Genomic DNA, 16,384 nt, shown 5'->3' with positions numbered 1-16,384 from the left:
CTGCTGTTTCTTATTGTACTATAGGTACGATAATTGTAAAATAGCAGTCCAATAACTTCGAGATTCAGATCAAAAGCATACATGTCTTCTATTGCCAACCAGTGTGTGTTATTTAGGTATGGTGGCCAATCTAAAATAATTATGTTCTACACTAAAACTTACTCGAGATTACTTAGATTGAGATTTACTAATGTCAGACAGCATGAATGTATCTTCACAAGCACCACTGAAATACAGTAAAAAGTTTCTGGCATCTGGATACATACTAAATGGACTGTTATTCACTGAACTACTTTTCAACCTGTTTGAATGCAATTTAGAAAATACAACGCCATTTACAAAAAACAATTATAAATCAAAATATGTTGAGATATTGGGCACTGTAACACTGGATATCATCTTACAGGCACACTACAAAAGCAATTTTAATAGCCATCAGATATCATATATTTTAGTTATCAGAGTTCAATTGTTAGAAAAGTTGTTTCATATTATCTTGGAAATTACGTGCTTAACAGATACTCTATACCATATGACGTGCACAACATAAAGAGTCGTTTCAAACATTAAAGATCTGTAGTTAAAAGGATCTTCAAAATTTAACTAAAGCAAATAAAGATAGAAATATCTTTTACATACTTAAAGGCATATGCATTAACTGCCGCTTGGGTAGTTAGTAGTCTTTTCTATCTTTGTTGTATTATAAATCATACTTATTTTTACATTTAATAACTGATTATTGTCATTAATGTAAGAACTTGTTACTCAACACACCATTAAAATTTAAATATATAACAACAAAATGGCACTATTTTCAACTAAATCTTTAAATATAAATATGGCAAGAAAAATTATTGGTATAATCATATTTAAAGCACAACAGTCAACCAACACCAACTTTCCAGTCTAATAGTACTTGCATAACAATATGGTTCTTAGCACAAATATGTAAACATTTAAGAAAAAATAACATGACAGCATAATTTACTACCACACACACACAACTCAAAATGTTAAATAAAAGTACTGGACATTTCTAAAAACATTTCATAACAGAAATATTTACCATCAGACAAAAACAACAACAACAACAAATTTGAGTATTATATAATTTCAATACTGATCATTTGTAATCATAGAGAAAGTGACTGCAAAGTATAAAAATCAAATTTTTGTATACAACGATGATGATAATAATAATAATAATAATAATAGCACAAAATTCTCAAGTAATTATAAAATCCTGTTACAGTTAGTAAATGGCACTATGTAAAGATGGCCCAACCAGGATCTCAAAAATGTTACTAAAATTATGCTGGCAATGAAAATATGCACAATAATTATTTCATGTTGAACTTTGTATTTAAAAATTATAATTCTGTCTGTGAACAGATGTAGTAGCAGAGAGACAAACTAGGTTGCACATTTGTAGGGACCATTTTACTACCTCAGAGGAAAAGACCACCAAAAACCAATTATTTCAACTTCACCAGTTACATCTGTCTAGCTTCCCACCACTTCTTCATTCAGATTACGGAAACCTTGAGCTCCACAGATTCAAGTTACATAGCACAATCAATCACATTAGGGCATTTTTGTTGCGTAGCAGTTTCAACCTTTCATCAAATACTCCATGAGAACTTACTTACACTCAGTGTTACAAAATTAGAAATTAATTTGTATTCATCGATTAAAGAAATAAATAAGGTACTTGTATTTGTATGACTAGCATTACTTACAAATTATTTTAGTTTTACATAATAATTTCACAAATTAGTTTGAGTATATGCATTTGTACTCAACAACTCATGTGAGTGTTATCCCATTTAAAAACACAAATATGACAGCATTTAAGTCCAAAATTACAGGTACAGGTAAACTGAATATTTCCATGATTAACTACATTAGCGTGCACTCCAAAATCACATTTGCCTCATTAGAATTGCTTTTTTAACCTGTTACACTATTTCAAGTCTCTGTTTTTGGTTATCTTTTTCTTCCCAAATTTGTTTCATCAAACAAGTTTCATTTAAATATAATGTTAATTTCTGCATATTATTTACTTTACATGGACTAACTTATAAATGGAATGTGCAATCAATAGTTCACCATGTCCCCGGAGACCATCATATTAGGTGCCATTGTAACTTTCTCTCTGTTATCAAGTCTGCAAATTTACACAATAATCGAAGTGGCAAGTAATTTGGATCCTCTCTGTACTTGCAAAAGATAACAATCTTAAAAAAGGGAAACACATACTTTTCTTACATTTATGCAATAAATAAAATCTGGTCATTGTAGTGTGCTTTGTCTGATGGGTGACTAGAAACTTGAAGGACTTTAACCTTCTTACCACAAAAGTGCCACACAATAAGTTTAGACAGTAAATGTTAACATCATTTGGACCATAATAATTCCACTTCCAGTCATTCTGACAATACTTAATCATCCATTTAATATAAAGAATCTTTCAAAATCAGGAAAATTTTAACAACGTTAGAGAAAAAGCCAGTGCTTGAATTTTATGGCAGTGACTGATCTGATGAATAACGACAATAACATGTACGATAATTACTGAAAAATATCTTCATTAAAACGCTTGTTACTATTAAATGCTGTACTATCAACGGATTACAAAATTTTACGACACAATCATCTTTTATTGCAAATAGAGCAACTGATGGGCTGCTGCACAAATCCCTAATACAGCAGCTGAAACCGTATATAAGGTGTAAATGGCCTGAATGAATATTTAATTATTAATGTCCACCTGCACCAAAGGCAGAATGAATATACACTTAGTTATTTTCAACTTCTATCGTGCAGGGATCAAGGAAGACTTCTGCAGTAACTTCGTTAACTACAAGCACAAGCTACTGACGCACTTATGGCACAGGCTTTCAACTGTCTGTGCAACAGCCATGCTCTTTAACATTTGTTTTCAGTCTATTATACACAATGAATTGAAGAAAGAATGAAGAACACTAAGTATGTTTCTTGCATAAGGTGAAGAAGTCTGATACAAAAAGAGATAACCAGGGAACTAAACTGAGCTATACTGCAATAAAGCAGTTTACTTTAAAAGCAATCCTGCAACAGCTGTTTTTTAAGTCTAACTGAAATTGTCACCTACCATTGAACATGCAATGCATAACATTAATGTATTCCGTAATATTTTATATTGTTTTAAAATTGTACAACTAGGTATGTTGCTACATACAATAAATAAAAGAGAGAATACAGTATGAAAATAGGTACTTTCCGAGGGACTAGTAACTAAAAGTCATGATACTTCATCGAATGTCGCTAATGTTTGACTTTGAGCCAAAAATGCGAATCAACTGATCTTCATAGTCATCAATGTTTCGCTTCATGATTTCCATACATGGCCCCAATAGTCTCTCAAATGCTTCCACGTCCAGAACTGAAAAATAATGAAAAATACATTTAAAAACTATTAGTAGAAACAAGAATTTAAGTAAGAGATAAGCTGGGAAAGCAACAAGACTGACAATTTTTGGGCAGCAGAAGGTAGACTGGAGAGAAAAATTGCAATACGAAGAATACTATCGCAAATAAATAATCCAACTCCTCACATTTACCTCAGAGGCTTTACAACGGGTGCAGATAACTTTAATTCGCTAGTGATTTAGTAACGCGTCACAAGTCAAAATTCTTGGGAAAATTAATCAGTAATAATGTCTTACTTGAAAACAATGTACATGAGACAACTGCTATAAACCACAAAGCATGCAATAAGTAGGTTTCATCACAAAACATGTTTAGGTGGTTTGAAGTGTTCAGGGTGGAAAGGAAGTTCCCTAGGATGAGGGAATATGTGGGATGCCGATAAAATTTTCCCACTCAAAATTGGTTTTGAACTAATGGATATCGAAGTACTATACTAAAAGTTGACCAAATAGAAAATTTGTTTAATTTCTGCAGTGAAAAGTTTGTTTCAGTTTGATTCCAAAGGTTTTCAGCAATAAAAAAAAGGAAAATTTGTCACCAGTGTGTAGATAGATAAGTGAGTCATGTTTCTGTAACAAAAGCCAACTGGCAAAAAAGTGTGTTTCTGAGTGTCATGCAAACACAAAAAGAAAGGATGATTTGAGTTTAAATTCCTGTATAAAATTAGGTGATTACAGAAAAAGCATAGACATGACTCCAATAGAGATAGGGGAAGAAATGTGGCTGTGACCTCATGCAAGGAACTATCCCAAAATTTAGCTTAGACAATTTAGGGAAATCACAGAAAATATCAGTCAGGACAGTCGGTCCGTGATTGGTACCCTAATTCTCACAAATAAAAGTCCAGTTTCATCCTCACTATGTTGCCTCACTCAGTCAAACAACAGAAGAGAGACCAAACTAGGTCAGTGCCACATCCTTATTACTATGAGGACTAACTTACTGATATGAAGTCTTGAAGGACAACACATTGTAACTGTTAAACATGTGCATCCTCCTAGTAGGAGGCTGCAGATTCACAGTGGAAGACAAAACATAAGGTTCAAGATCAAGCTGCAACCAATAGAAATTGTGTACTAGTGCTCAATTATGTTATTCTGAGGAATATTAATAATATATTAACTTGTTTATAGTAAAACTAACTTTTTGGACTCTGTCGCAATACTTTTCCTGGCACATTATAATGCTACTTTGGCATAAGTAGAAAATTAAATTGATAGCAGCTTGACATTTGAGGTGGACATCATTAACCCTTTGAGTACTGCAGACGAGATATGCCGCAGTGCTCCACCTTGCTGCGGGGGGGGCTGCAGACGTCATTTGCCGCTGAAGTGGGCTTTCCCGTGGGCCCTGTAGATGGCATTCGCCATGTGGCCTGGCCAGTACTTGAGTCCTAATGACGGCTTATACCGCAGCCGATTCCAGGGCTCAGGGCTCCAAGATGGCCTGTCGCACGTTCTTTCATCCCGTACACTCCCTGAGATGGACATACCCTACTTATTGTTCTGTGCCGCTGTCCCTGCTATCTGGGAAACACTCTGCTATGGATTTCGCAGTTGCTGTTCGACATTCGTGCTAGCTGGTTCATGTGATCATCTGCATTCTGCTTATGTGGTGTCGTTTGGCTATCTGCTGTTTCATCAGGAATTTTAGAGTGCTGTCACTTTTGAGTTCCACAGACAAATGGTACATCGGCGTTGTTGCACTGACGAAGAGATACTGGAAATACTGACAAGGAGTGAAAGTGACAGTGGGTGTGGCATCTTCAATGAATGTAGTGACTATGAAGATTCATCAGAAGAATCTCGTAGTAATAAACCTCCACGTACTTCACCTAGTAGAGCTCGCCAGGACAGTTCTTCTTCAGATCCTGAAAGTGAAGACAAATTGATCTGTAAAAGGCCACGTCATAGTGAGAATGAGAAATTTGATTGGCAAAAACGTGATTTCAATCCAGTACTTCATGCATTCGATGACTCATCTTCAGGACATAATTGCCAACTAGTGCCCGATTAGATCATTCTATACTTTTTCATGCTATTTCTATCAGAAGATCTGTTGAAATTTATAGCACTTGAAACGAACTGATTTTTCACTTTTACCATGGCAAATACGTCAGAATCAGTTCATTCTTGATTATCCACCTGGAAAGATACTGGTTTTGAGGAAATGTATAGCTTCCTTGGTATTTGGCTTCTCATGGCTAGAGTTGAAAAGTTGAGAACAAAGGAATATTAGTCCAGAGATGGAATTCTGAGTACTTCAATTTTTGGCGAAGTTATGTCCCGTGACCTTTTTATGTTACTTTTAAGAATGTTGCATTTTACTGACAACTTGGCCAATCGTGGAGATGACAGTTTGTTTAAAATTAGGAAAATAATTGATACAGTTCATGTGGCATTCCTCAGAGCATTTAATCCATGCAGAAAAATGTGCTGATGAAAGCCTATTATTGTTCAAAGGTCACTTATCTTTTAACCAATACATTCATTCGAAACGAAGTAGATTTGGAATCAAAACATTCGACTGTAAAACTGGATACGTCTTGGATTTCATTGTACACACAAGCGCAACAATAGAAATTGAAGTCCATAATTTGGGGAAATCTGGTGATAGTGTGGCAACACTAATGAAGCCATAGCTTGAACGTGGTCATACCCTGTACATCGACAATTGGTATATAAGTCCAGCCTTGTTCCTCTGGCTAAACAACTAGAGAAAAGCAGAATGCGGTACTGTAGGTAGGAACAGGCGCAACTTTCCGAAGCTACAAAAGAAACTGAAACGAGGAGAAGTTGAGTTTATGTCAACTGACACAATGCTTGCCATCAAGTGGTGCGACAAGAGAGAAGTGTTCAACTTACGATGTAAACGCTGTAGAATCCGTAAATACCAAACGTTGACGTTCTTCTGTACTAGCGCAATAATTCATCCACAAACAACATTCGAGGGGGAGCGTCTGGATGCCGACACACACTTCTAAAGCTAATCACTATATTTTGAGAGCATTAAACTAATAAATTATCCCAAGAAAACTTCAAAATCAAAATTCAACATTTCTGAATTCTTTTTATACGGGATGCAATTGTTATTGTACAGAAGAAATAAACAATGATTTATAACTTTTGTTTAAGAATTAGATAAGGAAATACTCAAGTTTCTAACCTACCTAACCAAACATCAGAAATGCATGACACGGGAAAGACAAACAGGATGACTGGCGAAAAAGTAATGAAGCTGCAATGTGTTGTTGGTGTTGTTGATTACAATGCAAATATGGGAGCAGTAGAGCACTCCGATATGCTATTAAGCTCTGTTGCATCTGTGCATAAATCTGTTAAATGGTACAAAAAGTTTTTTTTTTTTATTCATGTTGTGGACCTTTGTGTTTTGAATGCTTTCACTCTTCACAGATTGGTGACAGTGAGCAAAATATCATTAGCAGATTTTCATTTATGTCTGGTACAAGAACTTGTGGAAAAATGTGCTACAGAACGGAGAAGAGATAGGAAAGGAAGACGCTCTGATGACGAGAATCCTCTTCACTTTACTGCGAGGCACTTTCCAAGCAACCAGTCCACGAAACGTGGACTATGGCATTGATGTGCAGTCTGCTCGAAACAGAATGTGCATCAAGAAATGAAATATGAATGCAAAACATGCAATGTACCTTTGTGTGTTGACCCATATTTTGAAACATACCACACAAAGAAGAGCTTTTAGCCAAGTTACTACAGCTGGAAGATGAAATGAAGCCCTTACTTCTGGAAAATTTTACTTAAAAAGTTAAAAAAAAAATACAAAAATTAAAAAAAAAAGTTTTAACTTTGCCATTGCCAGTCCTAAGCCCGGATGAGAAAGAAGGATAGGAAACATAACTGGTTTTTAAAAAAAAACAGAAGGTGCAAAAATACAACTTAGTACAAATTTATGGATTCTTCCATAACTTCTTGGTACAAGTTAAACCTTAAACTTAGTGCAAGTATCAGTAATTAAACAAAAAATTCTAGCATTATTATTACTACAAAATTGTAGCCTGGGTTGCGGTAACAGATAGTTATTTAAGCGGGGACTAGTTTTGGGCGAAGCCCATTTTCAAACCACCATGTAAAACAATGACTGTGACAACCACATTACAGCTGTTAATAAAACCATAGAAGACGGATAGTTATCGATATTCTATGGTTTTATTAACAGTTAATATGTGTTTGTCACATTCCTTTTTGACAGGGCAGTTTGAAATTGGGCTTCGTTCGAAACTAGTTGCTGCTTCAACCCAGGCTACAATTTTTTTATAATATTCAGTAAAGGATTGCTGTCCTATTATTCCAGGACACTGAATTTGTGAAAAAATTGTAGGTCTACACTTGGAAAGGGTGTCTCGGCACACGTCAGTTGCACACACTCACCCATTTCTGAAGCACAAAATGTCATTAGGAATTAAAGGTGATGTTTGATTAGGTAGTTTAGAAACTTGAGTATTTCCTTATCTAATTCTTAAACAAAAGTTATAAATCATTGTTTATTTCTTCTGTACAATAACAATTGCATCCCATATAAAAAGAATTCAGAAATGTTGAATTTTGATTTTGAAGTTTCCTTGGGGATAATTTATTAGTTTAATGCTCTCAAAATATATTGATTAGCTTTAGAAGTGTGTGTCGGCATCCAGACGCTCCCCCTCGAATGTTGTTTGTGGATGAATTATTGCGCTAGTACAAAAGAACGTCAACGTTTGGTATTTACGGATTCTACAGCATTTACATTGTAATTTGCGTACAAAAATCTGATAATGAAGTATCAGTACGCCAAATAAAACACAGATGTATACTGAGACCTTATGATGATTCTCAAGATCTAATTGAAAATGAAAGAAAGCCTTTGATGAGGAGTTACATGTTAGCAGCGTAAGCAGTTTCAGTGTACATTAGGTCTGTCGAGCAATTCATCTCCAGATTCACAGCTATGGAATACGTATCCAGATATCCTGCGTTTATTTGTAACATCGGCAATCACACTAACTGCGAGACTGTCATGACCGCCGTGGTTTCAGAAATAGAGTGGAGAGCTCAGGCGCACACAATAGTTCGTGGAAGTGGCTGCCAGCACAGGTACACGGATTAGGCGGCCCCAAGGGCAGGCTTGACACGGCCAGCTGGACACACCAGTGCAGCACTCAAAGTGTTAAAACAAAGGTGTTTCTTGTTGCAGCAGGATGTACTCACAAAATTTCAATCACCAAACTATCTCCTCCAAATGTGAAAATATTTTTTTGGCACCAACCTACATAGGGAGAAATCATCACTATAATAAAATGAGGAATACCAGAGCTCACACGGAAAGATATACGTGTTTGTTTTTTCTGTACGCTGTTCGAGAGTTGAATAATAGAGAACCTCTGTTAAGGTGGTCCGCTGGACCCTCCGCCAGGCACTTAAGTGTTACCTGCAGAGTAGTCATGTAATTGTAGAAGAAGATGTTCATACATAGCTCAAACATTGCCCGTTATTAATATTCTCTACACCTGTTCTTACTTTCAATTTTAGAATGCCACATACTGAGGTACACCATTGGCAGTGCAAAACATTGAAGCTTCTAAGTCAGTGCAATCAAAAGATATGGCCATTTATGTCTGATATTTTGATACTCACTAACTTACTCATCAAAACCTTTAGCATACTTCCTGTTGGACTAGAATTATGAAATTTTGCAAGAAGCAAAGTTTCACAGAACAACCAAAGGAAACACTGTGATGACTGTAAATTTGTAATTGTATCACACGAAAAAAAATAAATAAATAAATAAATAAATAAATTCTTTTGTCATTTGTTACCTGAAGTCAAACTTGAAATTAAAACAATCAGTAGTTCTGTATTCAGGCAGACTGGGCTGCAATGGCAAATGTCAAACATCAGGCAAGGAATGATTTTAATGCTCATATAATGCATTTCAGAATTTATCCATATCCAGATATCCAGGAAATGAGTACTGCATGTAGATATGACATTTCACATACAACTTGAAATACCATATCTATGTGCAGTAATTAATTCTGGGTATCTACTGATGGATAACTTCCAAAATGTTTCATATAAGCAATAAAGTCATTCCTTGTCTGATGTTTGACTTTTACCTTTGCGACCCAGCCAGTCTGAATGCAGAACTACTGATTACCATAATACTGGTCACCTACCTCCTGCATGACCATGTCACATTTATATTGTTGAAATTAAAATATTCTCAAAAATCTTTGAATCCCTTGGACCAATTTCTTGCGAGCATCAATGTCGACCACAGGCAAAAATGGCCGAGATTCTCAATTATCGGAATGGATGAATCATCTATATACATAATTAAGTTTGTACAGAACCCTCAGTGTGTGAATCCTACTTGCACCTGGCCATTTTTCTTTTTTTCTGTTTAACTGTCAGACAACTGATATTATGTCCCTATGTTTCAGGCCTCTTGTTCCTCCTGTCTCATTGCTAAAAGTGTGATAAACTGATCACATTAACAGCAAATTTGCACTGCATATAGGCCAGAGCACACAAGAAAAAAATATACACACATCCACAGAAAAGACAGAAGAACTGTACTTAAGTTATGATGGAGTTACCATAATGAAGCTTGATTTAATGTGAATTGCAGTAACTGAGGATGCACAAGATGCTAGAGAAAGTTGATCCATATTTTGCACAGTGAATTATCAAATTTTACATCATTTGAATGCCTTGCATTCTAGAGCACTTTAAGGCGTGATTAAAATTTATACTGGGTTCGGCTGTGGGGTACTCTCAACAACTATTGAAAAACATATAAATTGTGGAAAATAGTGTGTGTTTTGGACCATATTGCAGCAAGATTATCTCTGCATGACAAGACACTACTACTTCCTTGGCATGCCCAAGATGTATATGCTGAAGAGGTCTGGACTTTCCTAAGATGAAACTGCTGGGACACTCACGCAAAAACAGATTTAGGTGCATATTTTCACACACACACACACACACACACACACACACACACACACACACACACACACAAAATCCTTCTCAGTTTTTAATGATTTCAAAAATTTTGTCATGAAACTATTCAAAACTGCTGTATGGATCTTTTTTGAGAGAAATAATCAGTACAGAAATCACATTAACAGGAAGTTCCTTGGTGTCAAATACAAATACATAAAGTACGTAAGTATTTCCATTTGTATTCAACATTAAGGAACTTCTTATATGTATAATTTGTGTGTGTAAGCTGTCATAATTTTGTTACAGAACAGGATGAAAGACAGCACAAAACGGGGTACATGATCAGATGTTAATTTTCACTCCACAGAATCACTATAACATTGTCACACCTTCATGAAGCATTTCATTATTTTAAATGAGTGGTATTTATTTTAAGACTGAAAGTTAGGTATAATCTGCTATGTATATATTGCCAAATTTGGTTGAAATCAATCCAGGGGTTTGGGAGGAGGTCCTGTATACAAATATAAAACAGTTTATGTTTGCGAGAGTCCAGAACCTCCTCCCATAGCCCTGGATTGATTTCAACCAAATTTGGCACAGAAACATCACACCTCACGAGTATCAGCACTGTGGGTTTTATACCTCTTACAAGGGGAAGGCCTCAGACACGGCCAACCGATTCGGCTCAAATTTTACAGATCGCTTGTGTACAACCTAAAACGAAGGAATCTAAGATATTTTGGGTCAATACCCCTGCGTTTTTGAGAAAATCACCACTAAAGGTTATGACGAGCAATCGACTCAAAATTGGCGGGATCGATAAGTAATTGTAAATACAGCATTTTCATCATCAGGTATGGGGTCCGCAAACGCAAACTTTTCCAGAAATCAAGGAACGAAACTTTTACAACTGCCGCTTCTGTATCCACATGGTAAACGCTTTTCGCCGACAGCAGCGATAGTCGCCGGCACGGTAGCCCGGCGTGTTCGGTCAGAGGGTTAGCTGCCCCCTCTAATAAATGAGTTAACGGCTCAACACTGAACTTGACCGGGTGTCATAGGACATCCGCACCGAACAAGTGAATCGAGAGAAAAAAAAAAGGTAACTGTCTGGGATTCGGAGAACCCGGGTTTGAATCTCGAAGAAACTTAGCGGATGTTGTTCTTTTCGTTTGTATTTTTCCATATCTCAATTGATAGGGATAGGAGGGTTAATAAGATAAGTAAATCAATAAGGAATGATAATATTAAGGTAGGCAAATAAATTTCTCAAACGCTGAGAAACAGAACTGCCTGCTTCCGGTAGTGCATTGATAATGCATCTCTCTTGCAACACTTTTACAAACCAAAACACAGCGTCGGTAACTTCCCGCTTGCCATCGTCTGTAACAGGCTCCCAACTATATATTACAGCGCTAGTCGAAGGGTGTACATCCTACATTATTCAGATTATGCACCTGAAAGATATGACACAACAAACAATAACTAGTTACTACGGCATAAAAGACGAGCTAGTTACTACAAACTACATACAGTATTCATCATGTTACTTACGGAAGAACACTGTATTCATTCACAAAACGTATTTCATTTGGCGCATTAACGCAGTAAAAATCACTACATGTATCCGCGAGGTTCGCGACAGCCTGATGACGGAAAAAAATTCTTTCCGATTGACCTCTATAAGGCTCGTGCTGGACACCTTCACTCTTCCAGCTGCACAACTACAATATGACGAAAAGGCAACCGGTACAACATAACTCTCCCCGCGTGCATTCTGTCCCGTGCCTCGCTGTAAACAAGCGTCGCGCGGTTGGCTATCTGTGATCCCTCGTGAGGAATTCGCAGCACTCTTACTCGTAGTTGTTTTCATGTGACAAGGCTTAAAACTTCAATACTTTACTGACTCGCGGCATTTGGTAAATTAATTTGCCTACCTTATTATTATCATCATTCCTTACTGATTTACTTACCTTATTAAGCCTCCTATCCCTATCAACTGAGATATGGAAAAATACAAACGAAAAGAATAACATCTGCTAGGTTTCTTCGAGATTCCAACCCAGGTTTTCCGATTCCCAGCCAATTACCTTGGCCACTGCACTATCGGCACTGTCGGCGAAAAACATTTACCATGTGGATACAGAAGCAGCAGTTGTAAAAGTTTCTTTCCTCGATTTCTGGAGAAGTTTGCGTTTGCGGGCCCCATACCTGATGATGAAAAATGCTCTATTTACAATTATCTATCGATCCCATCAATTTTGAGTCGATTGCTCGTCACAACTTTTAGGGGTGATTTTCTCAAAATTGCGGGGGTGTTGATCCAAAATATCTTAAGAGTCCTTCGTTTTAGGCTGTACACAAGTGACCTGCCAAATTTGAGCCGAATCGGTTGGCCGTGTCTGAGGTCTTCCCCTTGTTAGCTCCAATAGGAGCAGAGATAGGGGCAAAAACTAGTTTTTCCCAGACCCTGGTATATAGGCTGCCCTGCACAACAGGAATGTTGTGTGGGAACAGTATGTGTCTACTAAATCAACCTGCTCTGCAGGGCAGCCTGCATGTCATGAGCAAGAAATGATTTTCTGGGCCCTGACATGTATGCTGCCGTGCATGACAAGCATGCTGTGACAAAATACTACTGGCCTGCTGTATCAACCTGCTTTGCGTGTTAGCCTATACATCAGGGATGAATAAATGATTTTCAAGCCTCTGATGAGAGCCTGCCCCGCACGATAGGAGTGTTGTGGGAGTAGTATTGCAGGAGCTACAAGTGGCAATGATCATGGCTAATGGCAGGCTGAGATGGATAGAGGGGGGGGATGGACAGAATGAGGGGGAGGAGAAAATGGACAGAGAGTGGGGTGGAGGGAGAGATGCATGAAGCAGGTGGAACGTGTGGAGATATGGTGGGTGGGTGGGAAAGGAAGAGGAGGAGGCAGAGATGGAAAGAGAGAGGGGGGAGGTGGATATGATCAGAGGGAGTGGGGAGGAAGAGATGGTAAGAGATGGTCAGAGAGGGGGCTGTGGAGGCAATGGACAAAGAGAGGGAGAGGAGAAGATAAGAAGCAGAGAGAGTGAGGAGGAGGAGACAGACAGACAGACAGACAGACAGTGATGGGAGGGTAAGATGGACAGATGGAGGAAGACATGGACACAGAGAGATGAGGTTGTATGTATATTCAGGCAAAGCCACGAGGAAAAGACTACGAAATAATAAATTAAGACCACCATGGAAAGAAGAAAAAAAGACAACATGCGAGAAGATGGAGTACTGTAAAAATAGGAACCCCTAACAAAAACTTCAAACTGAAGTCGTTATGTCACCGTAGTTGCCTAATATGAATATTAAATAATACTTGTATAACTGCACGACATATTACTTTGAAATTACTAATAAAGGGCAGGGAATGGAGAATGTCCAAGTGAGAAAATGGCCCACTGACTGAAATCTTTATGTTACACTATCTGATCAAAAGAATTTGGACAGCCCTATGAAATCGAGAATTGACCACTAGACGACACAAGAGGTTGACCCATCATTATAAAAGGAGGCAGGGGGTAGTAACAGAATGGCTTGGTGAGGACAGCTCACCGACTTCGAATGTGGAGTAGTCACTGGATGTCAACTGAGTAACACATCTATCGGGGATATTTCCACCATCCTAAAGCTGATGAAGTTGATTACTGGTGAGGTGAGTGTTATATGGACACATGAAGGAACAGACAAACTTAAACCAACACCTGGCAAACCTCACATACAGACGGGCGGGGACCATTGAGTATTGTCGAGTGTGGCTTGAAACCAGAAGAGGGAATCACTTGCGAGTTCCAAAGTGCTGCCAGCAGTCCAGCTAGCACAATGGGTGCACAGAGAGTACAAAAACAATGGGGTACAATGGTCAAGCAGCTCCCCTTGAGTCACACATTTCAGTAGTCAATGCTAAGCAATGCTTGAGGCAATGTAAAGAATGAAGCAACTAGATGGTGGATGACCGGTAATAATACATTTGGAGTGATGAATCATGCTATACCCACCATAATCTGATAGAAGTTGGAGTGATGAATCATGCTATACCCACAGCAATCTGATAGGAGTATTTGGATTTGTCAAATGATTGGCATATGTCATCATGTATAGTGCCAATAGTGAAGTATGGTCCTCTTACTGTACTTGTAAAGCCACAAAATGCAGAAGGATATGAACAAATTTTACATCACTCTGTACTGTGTACAGTAGAGGAAGTTTGGAGACAATGACTGTTTGCAACAGCAAGACAATGCACCTGTCATTAAGCATCATCTGTGAACCAATGGTTTGTGGACAATAACTTTCATGAAATGAACTGGCACGTCCAGAGTCACGACCTGAACCCAATGAAACATATTTGGGGTGAACTAGAAAGTCAACTTCACTCCACATCCCAGTGTCCAACATCACTATCTACTTTGGTTTTTGTTCTTGAGGAAGAATGGACTGTCATTTCTCCATAAATATTCAGAAACCTCACTGAAAGTGCCACCAGAAGAGTTTAAACTACAATAAAAGTGAAGGGCCGAAAACCCCCATGTTTACATCCACTAATAGGTGTGCAAACACTTTTGATCAGATCAGTTATATGCCGGGACATAAGGGGAAAGTCAACTCTGGATAGGTGTAATGGTAAAAATTCTCAGTTCTTTCTAAAACTTTTTCTCTTATTTTATTGACTACAATTACAATTAAATGGCAGTTAGATATTGTCACACCAAAACCACATGCAAGTTCAAGTCCAATGGCAGAGTCAATGAAATACAATGCTTAGCACTGGAAACACATTTGTTACTGGAAACACATTTATTACTGACACCAACATACAGTCAGAACAGAACCGGCCTCCTGAATGGAGAGAGTAGGTTTTCATACAAAAGTTTATGCAGTCATTGAGCGGGTCTTCAGTTTCCTTGCACCTCCCATCATCGATCTGCACCTCTGGATTCTAGTAGGGCTTCATACAGGAGACATGGACAGTATCACAGCACTTTTGTCTTCTTGATGGAGGGTCATAAACCTCAATTTCATGTCCAAGAAGTGACAAAGGATACAAGACAACCCAAAATAACACTTTAGTAACTTTTTCGACAGTAAATATCCATATTAAGTCTCCCAAGATGTATCTCACTGGTCAGTGCTTGGCGTTAAGTGTTCTCAGTCTCACTCTTGGGCATCCACAGCCCGTATATGAGCCAGCTGTCTTGCTTCTTCAGTCCTTATAATGAGGTGTTTCACACAGTCATCCTCAGTGCCGTCTGGTTCAAATGGGAACCATGTGTCCATTCTTATTTCAGCCTCACAACTGTGAAGCAGAAAAAATGTGTAGCCTGTAGCGTCCTGCTTTGAGGTGGATGGGAGTATTGTATCCCAAGTCTCTCTGACCGACATCACCGTGCATCAAAAGCACATCCGCCAAAGTCTTATTAAAGTGGTCTGCGAGGCCATTCATCTGTGGATGGTAGGCAGCTGACATCCTGTGGGTGAGGCCATAATGTGAAATTATCTCTGATACTAGTATCGGCCGGAAAACAGGAAGCGTTCCGTGCTTCAAAATGATCTTCTACATGGAACTTGACAATTTCCAGAGCTTCGGCAGTCAGCACAGCTTTGGTGTAAGCAAAATTTTCCATTTGTCAACTTTAGGAAGATCCCTAAGAGATCAATTCCAATTTAGTGGAATGGAAATGCTGCATGCTATTGGTACCAAAAACCCTGGAGGTAATTATGACATGTTTCTGTCATTGTGATTCCCTACAGTGGCTCACATACACTGACGAAAAAGAAAAATCTCAATGCCAAGGTGGAGTTGTGCAACATAAATGAAAATAGGTGGGAAAGTTTCTGCGTCTGAAAGACGATATCTATTAAAATTTTGTGCCTGTCATGTGAGGGTAGTGCTAGTAATGCCACT

The 16,384-nt window shown here is 38.0% G+C and overlaps 1 protein-coding gene across 3 annotated transcripts in view; it reads right to left on the bottom strand.

Annotated features, from left to right (window-relative positions):
• Window positions 1-572: 572 nt before the first annotated feature.
• LOC126190724 (cAMP-dependent protein kinase type II regulatory subunit) overlaps window positions 573-16,384 on the bottom strand; it is a 60,016-nt gene continuing 44,204 nt past the window's right edge. For all 3 annotated transcript variants that reach the window (XM_049931213.1, XM_049931211.1, XM_049931212.1), the window contains one exon: window positions 573-3,424. In XM_049931213.1, the coding sequence (XP_049787170.1) occupies window positions 3,294-3,424 (131 nt within the window). In that variant the 3' untranslated portion in view covers window positions 573-3,293. The remainder of the gene's footprint in view (window positions 3,425-16,384) is intronic.

Source organism: Schistocerca cancellata, chromosome 6, assembly GCF_023864275.1.
Source record: "Schistocerca cancellata isolate TAMUIC-IGC-003103 chromosome 6, iqSchCanc2.1, whole genome shotgun sequence".
NCBI classification, from domain to species: Eukaryota; Metazoa; Arthropoda; class Insecta; order Orthoptera; family Acrididae; genus Schistocerca; species Schistocerca cancellata.
This window is presented reverse-complemented; position numbering and strand designations above follow the sequence as displayed.